This window comes from Saccopteryx leptura, chromosome 4, assembly GCF_036850995.1.
Source record: "Saccopteryx leptura isolate mSacLep1 chromosome 4, mSacLep1_pri_phased_curated, whole genome shotgun sequence".
In the NCBI taxonomy this organism is placed as follows: Eukaryota; Metazoa; Chordata; class Mammalia; order Chiroptera; family Emballonuridae; genus Saccopteryx; species Saccopteryx leptura.
The window spans coordinates 33,736,275-33,758,531 of NC_089506.1; the positions used below are offsets into that span (position 1 = coordinate 33,736,275).

The following is a 22,257-nucleotide window of genomic DNA, read 5'->3' on the forward strand; positions in this document are numbered from 1 at the left end:
TTAGATCAGTGTTTTCCAAGAATGTCTTATATTTTGGATTTGTCTGGTTGCTGGCTTCTGGTGTCATTTAACTTGTTCTTCTGTTTTCTATATTTCCTGCAAATTGGAAGTTACAACTATAAATCCTGTTCAATATTTAACAGAGTACATCGTAGATGATGATGTGTAGTTGTACTGTACAAGAGACATACTATCTGACCATCTAATCCAGGGGTCCCCAAACTACGGCCTGCGGGCCACATGTGGCCCCCTGAGGCCATTTATCTGGCCCCGCTGCACTTCTGGAAGGGGCACCACCATCTCATAAGCCAAAAGCAGGCCCATAGTTCCCACTGAAATACTGGTCAGTCTGTTGATTTAAATTTACTTGTTCTTTATTTTAAATATTGTATTTGTTCCCATTTTGTTTTTTTACTTTAAAATAAGATGTGCAGTGTGCATAGGGATTTTTTCATAGTTTTTTTTATAGTCTGGCTCTTCAATGGTCTGAGGGACAGTGAACTGGCCCCCTGTGTAAAAAGTTTGGGGACCCCTGATCTAATCATTAGTGTTAAGATTAATTCCCGCCTGACCAGGCGGTGGCGCAGTGGATAGAGCATCGGACTGAGATGTGGAAGACCCAGGTTCGAGACCCCGAGGTCACCAGCTTGAGCGCAGGCTCATCTGCTTTGAGCAAAAGCTCACCAGCCTGAGCCCAAGCTCGCTGGTTCAAGCAAGGGGTTACTCGGTCTGCTGAAGGCCCGCGGTCAAGGCACATATGAGAAAGCAATCAATGAACAACTAAGGTGTTGCAATGCGCAACAAAAAACTAATGATTGATGCTTCTCATCTCTCCGTTCCTGTCTGTCTGTTCCTGTCTATCCCTCTCTCTGTCTCAAAAAAAAAAAAAAAAAAAAAAAAAGACTAATTCCCAGGTTAAGATGATGACAGCTTGATTTCTCCACTTATCCAGTGATAAATTTAGTGGTATAGCCTGTGTCCATAGCTCACAGTAGTTCTAAAGATTCTTACCTTGGTTCCTTTAAAGATTATCTCTAACCAGCTACATTAGAACACTGTAATTTCCAAAAAGTAATAGTTTTATGCTGAGAAAGACCTTCTAGTTGTGTCATAATTCTTTATTGGAAGCACCTCTATTATGCATTAAAGTGAATTCATTTAATTCTCAGCCATGGTGACTATCATTTATGTTTAACCCGACATATAGTCTTTCTTTACATTAAGACTTTCTGTTCAGTATGTCAATAAAATAATAGTGAAGGGGTGGTGAACACACAATATGGTATACAGAAGATGTGTTGTAGAATTGTGTACCTAAAACTTGTATAATTTTGCTAACTAGTGTCAACCCAATAAATTCAATTAAAAAATAGTGAAAATACCAGTAACATATCTTTTTTCGTCACGGACAACCTTCAAATTGGGAAAAGTAGCCAAGAGCAGCAATCTATCCACCGAGGTATATTGACACACCTCCAGGCAAAGTAATCTTTGTTGGGCAAGTCAGCCTGGGCTGTTGTAGAATTAGACATGGCCCTGAATGCTCAAAGATGGCTCCAGCTTTAGGCAACAGCAGCAGATCCCAGCAGGCCAGAAGAAGGCAGTATCCAAAGGGAAATCACAGACAGGAGGTTGTACGTTGTGACTATCTCCAGCAGCCTTCTAATCAGCCCTAGGAGCGGCAGGAGCATCACCTGGTTACAGATGGAGGCCTTCTTTAATCGCAGAACTAGACCCTCAGAGGACTAAAGAGTGGGGAAGGGGCTGCCTTACTGTTTCTCCAGCCTGATGAATGCCCCTGCCACCAAGAAGTACCCAGGGAGAGCGTGTGGCTGCCCCTCAGCAAGCCTGCCAAGCTTGTGCCTTCACAGGCCTGTGCTCCGCACTCATGCCCTCAAGAAGTTTCTAATTTTTCACAGGGCAGCTTATGGGCATTTTGACAGAGAAAATCCTACACTGGTCTGTCCTACATATTATAGGATGCTTAGCATCCCTACTCCCAGACGCTACATGACAATAGCATCCCCAATCATGGTGACAACCCAAACTTCCCTTTTAGACTTTTCCAAATACCAACAGTAGGATATAGGTGTGTGTGTGTGTGTGTGTGTGTGTGTGTGTGTGTGTGTGTGTGTGTGTAAAAGGGGTGCAATAGCATCTCCAGTTCAGAATGGCTGGTACCACCGGAGGGTTCAGAGAATAGCTCCAAAGTCAAAAGGGAGGATGTGCATGGGACCATGCTCAGATGTTGTGCTACTGTTCCTACTGTCCTGCCCCTCACTACACACAAGAGGCACACCCCAGGCCTTGGGGGTGGTTGGGGCTGGGTGCGGACATCCTAAATATATGCTCTCTAGGCCCTCAGATGGTGTCTCTATGGTTCTCAAAGTCTACATCTTGCTTTTTCCACCGCTTGCACCTCTGTCCACCCAACGTTGCCCTGATGAATATAGTGAAATTTTTCAACAGTGTTGGTGAAGATATGAAGAAAATATAGCTCTTGTGCATTGTGAGTGGGAATGTAAAATGGCACAGTCACTGTGGAAAACAGTATGGCAGCTCCTTAAAAAATTAAAAGTAGAATTACAACAAAACCCAGCATTTCCACCTCTAGGTATATACTCAAAAGAATTGAAAGCAGGGACTCAAAGAAATATTCGTACACTCATATTCACAGCAGCATTATCCACAAGAACTGAAATGTGGGAGCAACCCAACCAAGTGTCTACTGACAAATGAATGGATCAATAAAGTATCATATATACATCCAATGGAATATTAGCCTTAAAAAGCAAAGAAATTCTGACATGCTACAACATGGATGAAACTTGAAGATATTGTGCTAAGTATTGTGCCAGTTACAAAAAGAGAAATACTGTGTGATTTCACTTATATGAGATACCTCAACAAGCCACATTAATAGAGACAAAGTAGAAAGGTGGTGGCCAGTGTGGGGGGAGCAAGCATGAAGGGTTGTTTAACGGGTGCAGTTTCAGATTCCGGAGATGAAAGAGTTCTGTGGATGAATGGCGAACATGGTTGCACAATAATGTGAGTGCATTTAATACTACTGAACTTCATGCTTAAAACCAGTTAAGATGATACATTTATGCCACATATATTTTACCAACATTAAAATATATTTTAAAGTACAATTAAATTGAATTGGTTTGATAGTAAAAAAAATTATATGTATCAAGTAACAGCCAACCCAATGTGAAGATACAAAGAAAAAATACAGGTACTTCAATTATAAATACGAGAGTAAAAATACTTTAAAGTAGAGTAATTCCAAGTCAAGAGCTCTTCCTGGTGTAGCACACCGTGCCTTAGGCTTCAGTGTGAGATGGACAAGGAAGAATTAACCTGGGGTAACAGAAATTGTGGTGACTCGACACATGGAGATTATGCAATCTCAAGACCATGTAACATCATGGAGGAATGTTGCTAATATGCTGTTTTGAGAAAACAAAAAAATACAAAATGGCAAGGTAAAATTAAAGTGTAGAAAATTATAAGTGCATATAGGCAAGGACTGCACAAGAAAAGGCAAAATAAAAGTAGTTCCTTTGTTAGGGCAGATTTATTTTTTTCTGCTTTAAAATACATCTTTTAAATTGTTAAGATAATATTTATACAACAAACAAGAAGATAATAAATTCAAGTAAAATAAAACAGAATTCCCAACGTGCTCCCTCTCAGAAAAGGAATTGCTCCAAAAGGTACGAGATCACAATTTCCGATAGAGGCAATAATTTTATTTTCAGCCTCAGCTACAATGAACAAATGGAAACTGTTGATGATAAAGGACAACAAAGTTGCCCCGGGTTTGCCTGGCCACCCCACACCATGTTCTCCTCTTCTGACTGCTCTAGTTACATTCTCCAGGTGGCCCTTAGTCCTGGAGATCTTTGTGTTTATGACTTTTCCTTAAAAGGCCACAACTACTTGGGGACAACCTATTTCTATTACCTTTGCAAGGCTTAGCCCAGTGCTGGGTTACCACTCAAGTTTCTTGCCAGATGAATGCTAATTAAATATAACATGCTGAGATCGACTCTGACTACCTGCTATTACTTTTTGCCAATTATCAAATAATGCCGGTGTGTGAGCTGCATCACGGAGACAGGCACAAGAAAGGAAGCCTACAAGAGTTCACAAGCATTGCAAGCGTCAGTCAGGTCTCTGTTCCAGCAGCATAAACCGGAGGGACAACAGAACCCCTCTTTAGTGTGGCTTGATGTTGATGATATGGTTTGCTGTATTAAGGTTCATCATATCCCTGAAAGCTGGACGTGTCCAGACAAGAGAAGCCGTGGGCGCTGCCAGCTGCGGGCTCAGCATTGTAGCTAATCTCAAATATTCCTCCATGCTACAAAAAAGGGTTTCCAGGCTCCCAATCTGCAATCAAGTCCTCTTTCTCCATCTAGTCGTCAGCTTCAGTAAATGGGGGCTTAGATGGGAAGCTTTATAACCCCTTCCTTATAGTAGGGAAGGAACACAGAACAAATAAAGTGTGTAAATTTCAAAACATAAAATCATTAAGATTTGCCTGTTTCCCCCAGTATTGGCTGTAGAAACAGCCCTGCAGTTCCAAACACACAGACAATTATAAAAATCCAAAGAAATACTCTGTCCACCACCATGGCCACGTATTTCCAGTCATCTTCTACCTGAAAGCCAAACAAAAAAGTCAAATCAATTTTTAAAAAATCAAAATCATAGGAAATGTGCTCTGAGGCATAAATCAGCTCTTTACTTTTCAAAGAAGGTATTGCTGGTGATTTTTAAAGCAGATATTGGTATTATTTTGGTTAACCCGTGTCTCCTATATTTGGCACATGGAAGAGCTTTTGTTTTGTCTAAAGAAGGTGGATACATGTTCCCGTCAGTGCCTCATGCAGCTGGCTAGAGAGGGTACAGAAGACCTCAACAAGTCAGGATTCTGTGGGTCACCAGGGATCTTTCCTGACTGCAGGAAGCGCTCCAAGAAAGTGCAGTTCTTGTCATTGCCCTCAGTGTATACCTGACGCCCTGGCAAGTCTGGGAAAGAGGTTTGAGGCAGGAAGTGTAGGACACGCAGCATGATGAAGGACCCCCTTATTAGGAGCAGGTAGCCTTCTAGACCTCAAGGTCATGGTAGTTATGGAAAGCTCACTGCACTTCTCACATCCTTCTAGTTTTTGACCTCCTAACTTCTGCCTAAGTCTTCCTGGTTGTGTCTTGAGGACCTTATGTGGTGATGATTAAGTCAAACGCAATGCTCCTCTAGATTTTATAAAGTTGTCACCATGATGGAAAGTTCTGGGCACACTTGTCCAGTGATGCACCTCCAATTCCCACCCGAGTGACATGCAGTCACAGTATCTTTGCCTGCACCAACAGGGCAGACTTTGGTCTTGAGATACCCTTTCACAGGACATACAGGTGCTGGTAATGGCAGTATGAGGTCAAAACCAGAGACTCAGTATGAGTTTTCAGGTGCTCTCCGCTAGTCATTCTAATGGTATGGAAAGTTGGTGAGATTCTCTTGAACTCTCTCTGCAGGATGGAGGAGGCTCACGCTATTATAGTTAGACTCTAGGCGGCAGGAGCAGAATATGTTGATGCTAAAAATATCTCGGAGGCTCATTCAATCAGCACCTAAATCCCCCCCCTCCCCATTAGAATAAGCAGGATTGGCGCTGCGGAGAACTCACTCCCACCTTCCCCCACTGCCCTCAGATTGCAAGCTGCTCTGCACTCGTTTCTCCTTCCCCCCTGGGGGATAGCTTTCCCATCTCCACCCCACCATCTGCCACTGTTTTTTGAGCAAGAGCTCTTGGTTTCATTAGCCAAGGTGGCCCTGATTGTTTATTTTAACCAGGCTTCACTTGAGCTAACATTGCTAGAGGTAGAGACTGGCTTTGGGGCTCCCTGACTCCAGGTCAGTGCACCTGTAACTGCATAATAACTGAACTGTATCTTAAAGTAATGCTGCCTGACCTTCTTGTAAACAGAACTTACTCTGAAGATCTGCCCATGTCTACAAAGTGTGTCTAAGCCTGCCGGGGTGGACATTTACCTCTTTTGTTTTATTTTGGTTCTTCATGTTTTCTGCTATGAATTGAACACTATTAATCACATTTTCGACTTCAGGTGAGTGCTCCGAATTTCCCGTCATCCACTGTAGATGCTGATGATTTAATCTTTTCTTGCTGGTGGCAAGCTGATGTGATTTATGGCAGTGGCAGCATTCTTTAGGAAGTTTGGGTTTTCTGCGATTATCCACCTTGACTTTGGTAGGCCTACTGGAAATGTTTTTTGGGTTTTTATCAGAATGTGTCTTCCTCATCTTGTCCACAGGCCTCCTCATCATCAGGATCTGAGGTAACAGCCGGAGGAACACCATCTTCACCCACTTGGGCATGGTGTGTGTTGTTGGGGTGCGAAAGTGTATGTTCAACACAAACACGGTCACCACGATGGACAGTGTGACAAAGATCATGGTGAACAGTAGGTACTCGCCTACCAGCGGGATCACAAGAGATGTGGATGGGATGGTCTCTGTGATTACCAGCAAAAACACAGTCAGAGAAAGCAGAACTGAAATGCAAAGTGTCACTTTTTCACCACAGTCAGAAGGAAGGTAAAAGACCAACACGGTTAGAAACGAAATAAAGAGACAGGGGATGATCAGATTAATGGTATAAAACATCGGCAGTCTCCTAATGTAAAAGGAATAGGTTATGTCTGTGTATATCTCTTCACAACAGTTGTATTTTATGTCATGCTTATAGCCAGAAGCATCAACAATTTCCCATTCACTGTTTTCCCAAAAATCATTCATATCCACTTTAGACCCAATAATTAGTAGATCAATTTTAGCTTTGTCATATGTCCAAGAACCAAATTTCAGGGAACAATTTTGATGATCAAAAGGGAAAAAAGTGATATCCATAGGACATGAGCTCTTAAAAATAGCTGGTGGAGTCCAGGTTATCGTGCCATCATATTTGAGAAGAGCTTTTGTCTTGCCTTCGACTTGGAAGTCGCCAACAGCACTGTAAGGTAAACCAGACACCATTAGTAACATCCTCTTTCCTATGGGTCAGCATGTACCAAAGGCAACTTTGTTAAGAGACAACTGCTGTCAGACTCTCATACTTGTTATAGAGAACAATGTCAGGCTTCCAGATCTTATCCGCAGGAACACGAAGAGTCTCAATGCCATCAAATTCCACTGGGTCCCAGCGCAATTTATAATCATTCCAGATCTAAAGGAAATAGAAGCCAGCCTTTAAAAAAGTCCTCAATAAATTTCTCCCAATACTAATTCTATGTTTGTTCAGCAGTTGTTTTTCTTTCTTTTTTTTTTTTTAAATTAAGTTCTTGATTGAAGAGTACATTGGGTTCTATCAAAAGTTGGGAAATTAGGCCCTGGCTGGTTGGCTCAGTGGTAGAGCGTCGGCCTGGCGTGCAGAAGTCCCGGGTTTGATTCCCGGCCAGGACACACAGGAGAAGCGCCCATCTGCTTCTCCACCCCTCCCCCTCTCCTTCCTCTCTGTCTCTCTCTTCCCCTCCCGCAGCCGAGGCTCCATTGGAGCAAAGATGGCCCGGGCGCTGGGGATGGCTCCTTGGCCTCTGCCCCAGGCGCTAGAGTGGCTCTGGTCGCAGCAGAGCGATGCCCAGGATGGGCAGAGCATCGCCCCCTGGTGGGCAGAGCGTCGCCCCTGGTGGGCGTGCCGGGTGGATCCCAGTCGGGCGCATGTGGGAGTCTGTCTGACTGTCTCTCCCCGTTTCTAGCTTCGGAAAAATACAAAAAAAAAAAAAAAAAGTTGGGGAATTAGGTCCTGGCTGGTGGCTTAGTGGATAAAGAGCTGGCATATGGACACCCTGGGTTCGATTTCTGGTCAAGGGCAGACAAGAGAAGTGACCATCTGCTTCTCTTCTTTTCCGTTTCGCCTTTCTCACCCTCTTCCCCTCTTGCAGCCAGTGGCTCAATTGGTTCGAGCATCAGCCCCAGGCGCTGACGATAGCTCAGATGGTCTGAGTGTCAGCCCCAGGTCGGGGTTGCTGGGTGGATCCCAGTCAGGGCATATGCAGAAGTCTGTCTCACTATCTCCCCTCCTCTCACTTAAAAGAAAAAGTAAAAGAAAAAAAAGTTGGGAGATTAAATCCTTGGGGTATAAGGGGATGGGTAGCTGAGCTGATTTTGGAAAATGTAAACTATCTAATAGACATTAGATAATTATTTATTGATTATTAATTAGCTGGCCAAGGTTATAAACTCAACTTCCATGTTCTACAGACTATATTCACATTGTAGTACCAATTCATTTCTAATTCTGAAAAGGTTGTTCAGGTGCATGATGATGAGTTTGTTACAGAATCTGAGTAGAAGATTAAGAAAAGAAAGGCAAAATGGTATAATATAGAAGTTAATAGGCTCTAACCTCATGCCCTCACACTCAGCTACTGACTTTGATCCAGGCTTAGATCAGCAGGATCAGAGAGTGGGCAAACACTGGACCCTGGAGCACAAGTTTCAGATAAAAATAGAAGATTTGAGAACAGAAACCAGAAAGAACAGAGTATCTATGTCTCAGAGAACTTCGTCACTAGGTTTCTGCACCTGTGAAAATTGCATCATGCCAGCTGCTACAAGAGCTAAACATTAGGCTTTCGAGATAGATAATATTTTATGCACTAGCATAAACTGGAGGTGGAAAGAGGGAATGCTAGTGAATTTTATCCATTAGACATTGTGAGGCTGACACACAAGTAACACAGGTCCAAGAGGACATGTGATGTAGACACATACATGACGTAGCCACAGGTTGGTTTCCATGATCTGGTTTACTTCATCCTGGGGAAAAAAAATAATAGTTTTAGCCTCAAATGTATTGCTAATAGAGGTGGATCTTAGAACAAGAATTACCACTAAAAAGAGCCAAATCTGAATTATTCATGTTAGTAGAGAAAAACAAAGAAGACTGAAAAGGTAACTTATAAAAAGCAGCCAGAAATATGATATTCCACATCTGGTCTTAACCCTGTTGACTTTGAAAAAACATGTGGCTTAAAGACTGTTTTCCAAATGTGACTTAAGCCTCATCACTTATGTGAAACCTTTCTGATCACCTCAGCCCATAAAGTTTTCTGAGTCCATGAAAGAGAAGAAGGAAGAGAAAAGAGAGTGTGAGTCCTATCAGGCGGTGATGCAGTGAATAGAGAGTCAGCCTGGGACTCAGAGGACCCAGGTTTGAAACCCCGAGGTTGCTGGCTTGAGTGTGGGCTCACCAGCTTGAGCGCAGGGTTGCTGGCTTGAGTTTGGAATCATAGACATGACTCCATGTTTGCTGGCTTGAGCCCAAAGGTCACTGGCTTGAAGCCCAAAGTTGCTGGCTTGAGCTCAAGGTCTCTGACTTGAGCAAGGGGTCACTGGCTCAGCTGTAGCCCTCCCCCCACACCCCATCAAGGCACATATGAGAAAGCTATCAATGAACAACCAAGGTGCCACAATGAAGAATTGATGTTTCTTATCTCTCTCCCTTCCTGTCTGTCTGTCCCTTTCTTTGTCTGTTGCTAAAAAAAAAAAAAAGAAAAGAAAAGAACTGGGAGAGAGAGAGTGTGAGAAAGAAGGACGAGAAATACCACAGATGGTGATACCTGGCTCATTGTTTTTACCATCTTCTTTCCCATCTCCTGAAAACCTCTCTTCCTCAGCAATGCCTCAGCACTCTGGGGGCTCTGAGTCCTGTGCTCAGTTGCCCCCTGAAATGTCAACCTCAGCTCACCAAGGGGCTTTCCAACTGGAACTGCCACTGCCCCATAGCACATGTCCCACTCCCACTCAAGCCATTGCTGATAGCGTCAGTTATTCATTACACAGATATTTATTGATATAACTTCTGCTGAAATCTGTAGGTCACAAGGTGACCCTCTTATGAGTAGAAAGCATGAACCTTAGGTTAGAGTAATTCTAAAGCCATGGACACTTGACTAATGGACAGTCCATTTCTTTTCTTTCCCTGACCAATAGGAAACCATGAATATAACTCCTTTCATTGACATTTGAAAACCCCGAGGCTTACCATGACTCAACACAGACCCATTTGTAGAAGGAAACTTGACAAGGTCTTTAATTAGAGGTTTTCAGGGGCAGTTGGAAAACTGCAGAGCAGCTTAGTGAACCAGAGCAAGCTAGTGTCTGAGGTCTGGCCACAGCTTCTGTAGCCACAGTTGGGCTCCTTCACTCTGGAGGGTGCTCATGTGCCTTAGGAAGCAAGGTTGGTAAGTTTTAGGAACCTACCGGGTAATCATCAATAATCCTCACACTGTTATGTTGTAAGGCTGCTGAAGACTCCAGATGTGTCTTCAGTCCTTTCCTACTGAGAGTTGGGAGCTGTTTACGATCACATTGTATTTGGAATATCAACCTGGAATGCTTTTTTCTTCCAGATAATCCCATGACTCTCTTCAGGTCATTTAGGTACCTACTTAAACAACATCATCAGAGAAGCCCTCTTAGTTCATCTTGTCTAAACAGATGTATGTGTTATGTGTGTGTATGCATGCATGTGTGTGTAGGCACAAACGCCACTCTATCCCTCTTTATTTTTCATCATAGGACCTATCACTATCTTACATTATATACTTATTGATTTTCTATCTCCCCAACTAACAGCTAAGACACATGCAGGTAAGGATTTTTCCCACATCTTGTTATATCAATAAATCTACTGGCTGTCAGTCAAAAATGGACTAGTACTGTAGTACGGAAAGGTCTTGGAGGTAACTGTCATAAGCATCTTCTAAAGACTACTTCTTCTCTGTACATTAGTATACTGTGTTCAGAGAATTAGAATCAGGTGTTCATATTGTCCTGACACTATCCCTGTCTTCCCATGAACACATCCACAGGCTGCTGAAGCTCCATGTGATGTGGATACCCTCGGAAGCGTTAGCCAACTTTATGGATCAAGACTTGGTCTGGCAAGTCCTGTTCTACATCCAGTTCCAGACCATTCCAATGGCTGTGGGCACTATCATCAGACAGCCAAGCCGGAGGAGGCCAGAGACCCACAGTACCACTCCACATTCCTGGGACCATTACCCTGTTCTCTTTCTTGGGAAAATAAATTAGATGATACCCCACTTGCATTAAGGAATTGAGTTACAATTTCAAATAGATTAGCTTTTAAAGCAGCAGAGACTGAGATCAGAAGGCTTTTGTCATTTCAGATGTGCCAGGCCATCAAAAGCACTGGACAGGGGCTCTGTCCTGGATCCTTCTCGGGAGACAGTGGACCTATTCCTTCTCTAAAAGATCATCCACCCAGAAAACTTTATGACCAGGGTCATTCTGTACAGCAGCAAACACACTTGTAGAGATGTCAGGTGCTCTAAGTCCAAGTTGGGGGCTCAGACAGCCACAGAGGGCCTGGAACCTTCTAGAAGGGAGTTGGTAATTGTGCATCCTGGCTGTGCTACCATCCCCAGAGCTCACCATGGCTCAGTTATAACATGAATATGGTCCACAGGAACTTCTGGTGCCTTACACGAGAACAGATAGCCTTCAACTACATCAATAAGACTGGCTATACTAATAAATGACAAAGTAGCCTGAAGTCTTACTTCTGAAGAGGAAAAAAAATTACTAAAGACAATGAGGGACATTACATAATGTTAAAAAGATTAAGTCCACCAGGAAGATATAATAAACCTAACTGTACACACATCAGACAATAGTCTCAAAATACATGAAATACAAATTGATAAAGCTGAAAGAAGAAACAGACAAATCCCCAGTTATAGCTGGAGACTTCAATACCTCCTTCTCAGCAACCAACAGAACTACTAGACAGAAAATCAGCAAAAATATAGATCTGAAAACATAATCAACCATAAGATTTAATTAACATATATAGAACACTCTACTCAAAACAGCAGCAGACACATTTTTTTCCATATCATGTGCCATAATACAAACCTCAACAAATTTAAAATAATTAAAATCATGCAGTGTGTTTTCTGACCATAATGGAATCAAATTTGAAATCAGTAACAAAAAGATGTGGAAAAATCTCTACACCCAAGAAAATTAAACAACTCACTTCTATATTATCCATGGATCAAAGAGGATGTCTCAAAGGAAGTTCTAAAGAATACATAGAATATACAGAAATGAATAAAAATGAAAACACAACATATCAAAACATGAGGGAGATAGCTCAAAACAACATTGAGAAGAAAATTTATAGCATTAAATGCTTACATGAGAAATGAGAAAAGGTCTCAAATCAATAACCTAAGTTTCTACTTCAAAAAATTAGAAAAAGAAGTGCAAAGTAAACAAAAATCAAGCATAAGGAAGGAAAAATAATGATAGCATAAATCAATAAAATTAAAATGGAAAAGAACAGGAAAAATATCAGTGAAACAAAAAGCTGATTTTATGTGGGAGAAAACAACAAGACTGATAAACCTCTAGCAAAATTGACAAAAATAACAAGAGAGGAGACACAAATCAACTAATATCAGGAATAAAATAGGAGCTATCACTACAGATCCTATAGCCATTAAAAAGAACAGAGAATATGATATTAAGAATCACTTTATCGCCTGACCAGGCAGTGGCACAGTGGATAGAGCATTGGACTGGGATGCGGAAGACCCAGGTTCGAGACCCTGTGGTCACTAGCTTGAGCGTGGGCTCATCTGGTTTGAGCAAAAATTCACCAACTTGGACCCAAGGTTGCTGGCTAAAGTAAGGGGTTACTTGGTCTGCTGAAGGCCCACGGTCAAGGCACATATGAGAAAGCAATCAATGAACAACTAAGGTGTCGCAATGCGCAATGAAAAACTAATGATTGATGCTTCTCATCTCTCCGTTCCTGTCTGTCTGTGCCTGTCTATCCCTTACTCTGACCCTCTCTCTGTCTCTGTAAAAAAAATTAAATTAAATTAAATTTAAAAAAAGAATCACTTTATCATACATTTGGCAGCTTAAAAGAAAGACCAAGTTTTCAAAATCCACAAACTATCTAAATTAAAAAAAAAAAAAGAAATAGATACTCTGACTAGCCTATACCTAACTTCGATAGCAGACAAATGCAAATGTCAAAATCTCTATTGAACAGTCCCACCCACCATCTTCAGAACAATGTCCTGAAAGGGCCTATTAACCAGGGAATTGAAGTGATCTACACACTGAGATGGCCCTCCTCACAGACTTTAGATGGAACTCAGTTTCAGCTTTTCATTCATGAGTCTAATCCATACAAATATGGCTTCCAGCCCAACAGGTGACCAGCACTAAGCTATTTGGGGTGGGACAGAATAGAAGGGAAGAATCAGAATTGGTACTAAAAAAAATTTATTAAAGGAATGAGTGGGCCCATCTATGCGAGAGTTAATATCTATTCTTTTTTATTTATTTTATTATTTCTTTTTTAGATTTTACTCATTCATTTTTATTGGAGAGAAAGAGAGAGAGAGAAAAAAAAGAGATTGAGAGAATAGGGGAAGAGCAGGAAGCATCAACTCCCATATGTGATCTGACCAAGCAAGCCCAGGGTTTCGAACCAGCAACCTCAGCATTCCAGGTCGATGCCCTATCCACTGTGCCAATACAGATCAGGCTCATTTTCTTTATTTTAAAGCATATATATATATGCTTCCACCTAGGCCAGAAACTAGAGGACTAGGCGAGGGTCAGCCTAGTCCACAGGGAAGCATGGACTGGAGAAACACCGTGGGCCCTGACCTCACATCTGTAATTAAGGTCTTTCCCCAGGTATACCTAGAGAGACACCACTGTTCCACCCAGGGCAAAGTCTAGGGGGAGGAAGGGCTCCTTCCCCATCCATGGGCTAGTGTCTCAGGAACTTTCTGTAACATCGCTCTCTGGAGATGCTTCAAACTTCCCTTACCTCCTGAGTCTGATTATTCCTGGAATTTGGTCCAAATCCTGAGCCTTAGGCTAGACCTACCCCCTCCTATGTCTTACAGCCCGGAACTCTCTCCTATGTTAGAGTGCCGACCTCCACTACCTCCTTCCCCAGAAACTAGGGCATGAAGATTAGTCAAAAGAAAAGATTCTAGTCCTATTTGCCCTTGAACACGGTAGCAATAAATTAAAATAAGAACTCCAAATTCTCATCTGTTTTTACAGGTCTGGATGGGACCCTGCATAAAAAATAATCTTTTTTCTTTCTTTTGTAACATAGAAGTCTTAAAGCAACCTCTTTAGGGAGTAAAAAGAGCATGAGCTTTTGAGTTGACCAGGCTGATTCGAATCATGGTCCCACCATGTAATTGTATGACCTTGGCAAGAGCTGCTTAACTGAGCCTTTGGGCCCTCAGCCCTCAAGTGCAGCAGACAGACACAAGGGTAGACATAGCATCTGATGCATCACAGGTGCACCATGAAGTCAGTTCCCACTGTAGTCTGCCTCCGACTTCCCCATCTGGTTCTGCAAGCACTTCCAGAAAAATAATTCTGCCATAATGTGAATAATGATAGCATCAGTGTGAAAGGTCTCCCTCCCAACAGCACAGCTTTGAAGGGTCAGCAGCCATGTAGATTTTTGTCTGTATTTTTTTGAATTCCTGTATTTACCATTTACAATAAGTGGGACAATGTTTGGAAACTGCTCGGCCCCCTCAGAATCAGGGCTCCTTGAAGTACACGTGGTGAATTGGAGGCACTTACCACGTTGGCCAGCTGTGTGATGGCCACTTCAAAATGCACCGTGATGGGATCAGACACATTTTCCACAGGCCTGATGAACTGGTTATAATGAGAAAACAGTTTGCGAAAGAGTCTCTCCTCAGACGCACAGCCTGCACAGTCTGCATGGCCAAAGAGAGGGGACAATTAGAGGAGCAGAGAAGGTCCTGGCAGGCGAGGGGTTTCTGGCAGCTTCCTTCACGGGGTGATACTGGCAGTGGGGAGCCCAAGATAAGAACCGTAACATACCTCAGCACTGCTGCGATATCAAATAAAATAATGTTGAGTAAAAGCACTTTTAAAAAGTCTAAGGCATCACAAACACAGAGAGATAGACACTAGCTCATTCTTATGTCACTGACAGTAACTCACTATCTTACTGATCCAGTAATTAAGGAATACCCCTGCCCTTACTTGTCAAAATACTGATCCAACTGACCTGTTTCTCCATGTAGCCAGGTGTTTCGCTTGGGAACCTTAACAAGCAAACTGAAATAACTAGTGATTTCAGTAAGGTCTGACCAAGCCATACTCTTTTTTTTCAAATCAACTTTGAAATTCAATTATTTTGGAGATTTGTGAGAGTGCACAGCTTTTAAGGCAAAATTACTTAAAATGTTTTTAAAAGAATTCCAAATTAGTTCTTAAATAGTAGTATTTTCAGTTGCTTCATTTTAGACACTAGTTTAATGCCTATCTCTTTGCATTTTCCCAAGAATGCATTGAGTGGGTTACTTGTCTTCATTTGCCATAATTCATTTCATTAATACCCCCTTCTATATTTTCCCATATGGAATTCAAGTTTGACATTTAAAATATTTTTCTACCAATTTCCTGAAAATATTTATACAATGAAATAAAAAAATAATGAAAGGAACTAAAAAAAGTCATTAGGTAAAAATAAAGAAAAGGACAGATGTTATATTATTAAATAAAAAGAGTTGTTTGACAAATGCATTTGAAAACACTAAAATTTCAGCAAGAAAGAACAATTTTAAATTTAGAACAGAATTCTTGCCATCATAATTAATAATGTAGAAATATTTCTATATGAAATAGACAATTAAAAATCCCCATTGCCCATCCCCCCCAGACCTTTTTTTCCCTTTGAGATATTCCAGAGAAATGCTCGATGAGACTTTAAGAGCAGCCCCCTGCAAAGCTGACAGCCCCCCGTATGGAAATGCGGTTTTGTTCAGACAGCGGCAGTTGTCTGTTTCTAAGTTTTAACTTTCAAAATAAATGATCTAACTCTTAGGACACATTTCGGCACAGTAATATGACATGTTTCCCAAAACAAAGAGGATTATCTACAAAACAGAAGGGTCTATACACCGAGTACTAGTATCAGCTAACAAATCAGTTTTAAAAAAATTAAATACAAATACAAATAAACAAGTTGAATATATCCATGGCACAGGTGGATAGAAAACTGCATCCTTATTAGTATTACCATATTTTAATTGGGAGAATAAAATAAGAAAGGGTTTACAATATCTCATTGTCCTCTCCATCTCACCCCCTAATGCCATTTTACACATTAAACCTAACCAATAAAAAACAGATTAACAATTGTAACAACAGTAACACCTGTGCAGGCACTCTGCATATTTACCCTTAGAGTATTTCATCTCTCTGTTTAATCAAGCACAACTAGAAGAGTAAATACATGTAACTAAAAAGGAATTCTGAGATAAAGCAGAAACAAAACATACCTTTAAAGAAAGGTGTGAGTATACACAACCAGAGACACAAACCAAAGTGAAGGCATCCCTGACCCTCGCTGGTCAGCATGATTAAATCACACTTTGATTTCTTTATCTAGTCCAAGGATTGTGGAAAACAAAGAGCTATCAGACAGCCACACGCATCAGACCTTTAAATCATCCGAGTCCCACTGCAATCCACGTGTGTCTTCGGCAAAAAGAATACATTCACAAACACAGTACGGTGGTTCCCAACATCAGAGACTGAGGCCAACGAGAAGCATAAATAAGAAGGACTCAATCTGATGTCAGATGAGTCATCACATTTCCTGTCATCCTAGATCTCTTTTCGTGCAAGAACGGTGAAGGAAAGCAGTGAGGGAACACTAGACAGACAGGACGGAGGGGGGACAGAAAAACACTGCCCTGGCTCAGTAGATCTTTCTGTAGCACAGTCTCAGCCTTAGTCCTTAGGGGAATAAACACACATTTCCTGAGTTCCGACTACAGGTAAAGTGTGTGCTAGGTCCCAAACTGTGTTTCTGATTCACTGAATTCTCTAGTTCATTAAGGCATAACATTATTAGACAATTTTCTAAACTGTAAGTCACCATTTCTGTCTTAATAAAAGTGGTTTATAGAATTTGGTTTTGTCTAACTCCAGGGTTTCTAGTTTAGTGATCACCATTCAGAACTACAGATTAGATGAGAATAAGAGAAATGATATTGAACACAGGATATCACTGGGATAGTTCTATATTTATTTAAACATCCTTGCCATAAAATATATATATATTTTTAATTTATAATATAATATATAAAATATGTAAAAATATATAAAGAAAAATAATATCAAGCCATGAATAAGAGGGAAATCCTGCCATTTGAAATATATGGATGAAACTAGAGGACATTATACTAAGTGAAATAAACCAGTGAGAGAAACACAAATACTGTATGGTTTCACTGATATGTGGAATCTAAAAATGTCAAACTCATAGGCCTAACCAGGTGTTGGCACAGTGGATAGAGCATCGAACTGGGATGCGGAGGACCCAGGTTCGAGACCCCGAGGTCTACAGCTTGAGCGTGGGCTCATCTGGTTTGAGCAAAAGCTCACCAGCTTGGACCCAAGGTCACTGGCTTGAGCAAGGGGTTACTCGGTCTGCTGAAGGCCCACGGTCAAGGCACATATGAGAAAGCAATCAATGAACAACTAAGGTGTCGCAACAAAAAACTGATAATTGATGCTTCTCATCTCTCTCCGTTCCTGTCTGTCTGTTCCTATCTATCCCTCTGTCTGACTCTCTCTCTGTTTCTGAAAAAAAAATTAAATTAAGTTAAATTAAAATGTCAAACTCATAGAAGAAGAGAGTGGCTGCTCGGAGATGGAGGGTGGGAGTAATGGGGACTTGATCAAAGGGTATGGACTTGCAGTTATAAAATGAATAAGTCCTAGTGATCTGAAATACAGTATGATGACTATTATATACTTGATATTTGCTAAGAGAATATATCTTAAGTGTTTTCACCACATATATACATACACATACAAATGATAACTAAGCGAGGTGATGGTAATTACTTCACAGTGTTTATGTATATCATATCATATACCTTAAATATATACCATTTTATTGTTAATCATACCTCAAAAAAGCTGGGGAAAAAGAAGAGTTTAGTTCTGAAGATGATCCCCCAGGCCATTCCCACCCAACCATTCTATGACATCATCACAAATAGAGCATACTTAGCAATTGTACAGACTAATGACTTCCCTTAAAATTCTATTAACCTTATATCTCTTGAGGGAACAAAAGAGGAACTAACATTTATTTAGCACCACATTTAGACCAAGCCCTGGGCTAAGTGCTTGAGTTATATCGTCTTAAGATCTTACTTAAGTTCTCCCCTTAGCAGATGGGCCTTTGTTATTGGCAAAGGATGTAGAAGAAAGAATATGGACAGCCTGACCAGCTGGTGGCTCAGTGGATAGAGCATTAGACTGGGACACAAAGGACCCAAGTTTAAATTCCCAAGGTCACCGGCTCGAGCGCAGGCTAATCCAGCTTGAGCGCAGGCTCATCCAGCTTGAGCATGGGCTCACCAGCTTGAGTGCAGGGTTGCTGGCTTGAGTGTGGAATCATAGACATGATTCCATGGTCGCTAGCTTGAGCTCAAAGGTCGCTGGCTTGAAGCCCAAGGTCACTGGCTTGAGTAAGGGGTCACTCGCTCTGCTGTAGCCATCCCCCCATCAAGGCACATATGAGAAAGCAATCAATGAACAACTAAGGAGTGGCAACAAAGAATTGATGTTTCCCATCTCTGTCCCTACCTGACTGTCTGTCCCTATCTGTCCCTCTCTCTGTCTCTCTTTCACACACACACAAAAAAGAATATGGTCAGACCTTGATTTGAATTCTGGTCCTAATAGTCACTTGGGGCATATTGGGCAAGTTACTTAAGCTTCCTCAGCCCTGTATTATTCAGAAGAATGTGGTTAAATTTAGTGACATAAATCATTGAATCTCTCATTATGAAATTTTTATGTAATTTTCATTTACTTCCTTATCATTACATATAGGTAACACAATTAAGTAACTCTCAGGGTCTAAACTTCTGGGAAGGACATATTTCATTTCATCTCATTTCATTTCATTAATTTTTAGAGAAAGAGATAGGAAGGGAGAGAGATGAGAAGCATCAACTCATAGTTGTGTCACTTTAGTTATTCATTGATTGTTTTTAAATACGAGTGAAGAAAATACATTCTTCCATTTAGTGAAAACATTTTAACTATATCCTCTTATAATTAAAACAATGCTTGAGTTTTATAATTGAATTATAGATTTACATCCTGCTTCAAACCCTTTTTGAAAATTGCAGAGATAGAAGTTAAAGCCAAACATACAGAAAAACACATTCTCAAAAAAAATTGTTTTAGCTCAAGAAACGAAAGAATTAAGACCCCTCCCCCATGTTGCTAGATAGTCTTTCGTGTTTATATTCTAGTGATTCGTTTTTTAAGTATTGTTGAATCAGCCACAATTTAGAGTACTACTCATGGTTTATGGAGGTAGCAGTGTTGAAGTGAGCTGAGGAGTCAATTAGCATCAGAAGAACTTTAGTTTCCCCCTTCCCTCCTTTAACACTCTCCATGCCTTTGACCTCCTTGTTCCTCTTTGCCAGCTCCAAAAAAAAGGAAGTAGTGGATCTCAATATTTTCAAGGCAGTAAATCTGAGGAAAACGATGGAGCTTATGCCTCTCTCCCATACCCATATGAATATCAAGCAAAACTTTATCTATAATTCCAGACCCAAGGAGGGCAATTCTGGGTGGAAAGTAATCGCACCTGTTTTCATAATATCTGTCCCCAGTCACTCCACGCCATTCCTTTTTAGAATAACATATTCTAAAGAGCTAATGTGTCAGGAAATTGATAGTCTTCAGAGATTAAGTGTTGGGTTTCCTGTTTTTTGTTCACAGAAGCTAACTTCAATTTACTTCAAGGTTTCTAAGGGAAAAAAAGTAATATTGTTTAATATGAAACTTTTGTCAGTAATATTATTTCAAGCTCCCCCACCCCACCCCACCTATTGCTCAGTTAAATCCATTGCCTTGTTCTGCTCTAAAAACAAAGGAGACTATTTGGTGAGCTTATATAAAATACTTCTTATTTGAAGTTTGAGGGAGTTTTGACATAGAAACTGCATGAATGAACATTTTGTTGACCTTTCTCCAACTGTCAGTTCTCTTTAAACTCAAACAAGAATACTCTTTAGTTGTCCTTAAATGTAAAGGAAATAACACTTTAAACATGTATTATTTATAAATCCACTGCAGCAAAAACATCATCAATAATTTAACGATCCCATATGCTTGTTTTTTTAAGGCGCTGTCACTAAAACACTCACGTGTTAAATACCCCTGGTCAGCAGTGTTTCCGCCCCCCCTTGACATTTCCCATGCAGGAAAAATAAAACAGCAATAGAGTAAGTATTCAAATTAAATGCTAATTATAGACCACAGAGAAACATTTCATCAACAGTTCATAAGAGAGACTAAAATTAACCCTACAGTGCCCACATTTTGTCTACTTAAATTGTAAGAAAAAGGGAAAGCCTTAGAACCCATGGGGGAGGGGAGGTAAAGTAGTGGGAAAAAAATGTCAAAACTATGTTGAAATGTTAAGACATTGAATAACAATTATAGCTCTCTCTCAACACTTACTAACCCTAACCCTAACCCTAACCCTAAACTTAGCCTTAACCCAAACCTTAACCATGACAAGCCTTTCACATCCTCTTTCAGTCCTCATAGCAACCCCATGAAGCGAGACTCAGTTTTGTAAATGAGGACATTGGCACACAGGCAGGTTAAGTAACTTGCTTAAAGGACCATCTTCATTAAAACTATTAACAGCTGAGTGAGAATTCCACTCTAGTCTGCCTGAATCTAACGTTAATGCTTTAACCGTAAGGCTACCTTCAAGTGCTTTTAGATCCATGGATACTTTATAAGTTCAATACGTTTTTAGAGGGTTGTTATCGAAATGGGCTATGGTTAGCCTTAACTCCGTTATTACTTGCCATGCATCTTTCACATGAGCTGAGGAAACCAAGACTGACTTGTAAAGGGCATTAAAGTGGTGGACGGATGCCAGACAGAAGTGAAAGCCCAGGCCATCGCCCCACTGAAGGACAGGCTGACTTCAGGCAAGCTCCCAGCTCTGGGAGAGTGGGATTACAGCCATGTCCGTGTCTTTGGGGTTGCTGGTGCTGGCTGTGCCATGAATGCCACTAGGCTAAGTACCAGGGAAGGACAATGTGGGCCATGGTCTTCCAGCCAGAATAATTCCTACACAGACTTTTGGGAATTCTGTAACTTCTCTTGAGCCTTTCCACTCCACTAATTGGGCAGTAACTATCTCTGGACCATCAAGGTAGAAAGGAATGTGCTTAGATCATAAATTCCCTAAAAGAAAGAATCAACTCAAGGTTACCAACTTCCTAGGACCCAGTGGCTATTATAATTAAATGAATTTCATTATAGTAGACCCAACTGTGTAACTGTAAATGGGAATAATAATACCAGCCTGTATTAGTTTCTTAAGGCTGCCATTAAAACGTAGCAGAAACTTAATGGCTTAAAACAACAGAGAGGTTTTTCTTTTCTTCAGTGTTCTAGAATCCAAAATCAAGGTGTCTGCAGGACCGGTCGTATTCCCTCTGAAGGCTCTAGGGGAGGGTCCTTCCCTGCCTCTTCCAGCTTCTGGTGGCTCCAGGTGTTCCTTGGCTTGTGGCTGCATCACTCCAATTTCTGCCTTTGTCATTTGATACTGGGCCTTCTTCTCTCTGCTTGCACTTTATCCTCTTTTGTCTTTTATAAGGAGGTTAGTCATTAAATTTAAGTCCTACCAGGTCATCCAGGATGAACTTATTTCAATATCTTTAACTTAATTACATCTTCAAAGACCTTTTTCCAAAGAAGGAAACATTCACTCTATCAGGGGTTGGAACACGAACATATTTTTTATGGGGAGGGCATCTTCAACCCACTTCATCATCTCACAGGACTGTGGTCAGGATTTAATTAGAAAATGTATATAACAGCAGCAATGGTAGGATTCAAATATTTAAGAACCAGTTGTCTGCCCTAATGACCATTTTAAATATAAAAAAAACACAATATACTGGAAGATAGTTTATTATTTCATGTATTTAATACTTAAATAAGAACAATAAAAGAGGTACATAAAACTAGGTTATATTATAAGAAGGAGTTTTAAAATATTAATGAAAAAAATATTAAATAATGCTTGACAAATAAAAACA

The 22,257-nt window shown here is 40.8% G+C and overlaps 1 protein-coding gene across 1 annotated transcript; it reads right to left on the reverse strand.

Moving 5' to 3' along the window:
• Nucleotides 1–3,686: 3,686 nt before the first annotated feature.
• On the reverse strand, nucleotides 3,687–16,843 carry CHRNA6 (cholinergic receptor nicotinic alpha 6 subunit). Its single transcript, XM_066383562.1, has 6 exons — nucleotides 16,432–16,843; nucleotides 14,699–14,838; nucleotides 8,804–8,848; nucleotides 7,147–7,256; nucleotides 6,065–7,043; nucleotides 3,687–4,673 (listed from the first exon to the last, which is right to left on the reverse strand). Exons 1-6 carry the CDS (start codon nucleotides 16,508–16,510, stop codon nucleotides 4,542–4,544), a joined length of 1,485 nt encoding a protein of 494 aa, XP_066239659.1. The 5' UTR covers nucleotides 16,511–16,843; the 3' UTR covers nucleotides 3,687–4,541.
• Nucleotides 16,844–22,257: the final 5,414 nt, after the last annotated feature.

Coding starts and splice junctions, on each gene's coding strand:
- CHRNA6 (XM_066383562.1), bottom strand. CDS start 16,510: ATGCTGACCAGCGAGGGTCAGGGATGCCTTCACTTTGGTTTGTGTCTC. Junction 14,839..16,431: donor ACTCACACCTTTCTTTAAAG/GTATGTTTTGTT, acceptor TTGGCCATGCAG/ACTGTGCAGGCTGTGCGTCT. Junction 7,044..7,146: donor GACATTGTTCTCTATAACAA/GTATGAGAGTCT, acceptor TTTACCTTACAG/TGCTGTTGGCGACTTCCAAG.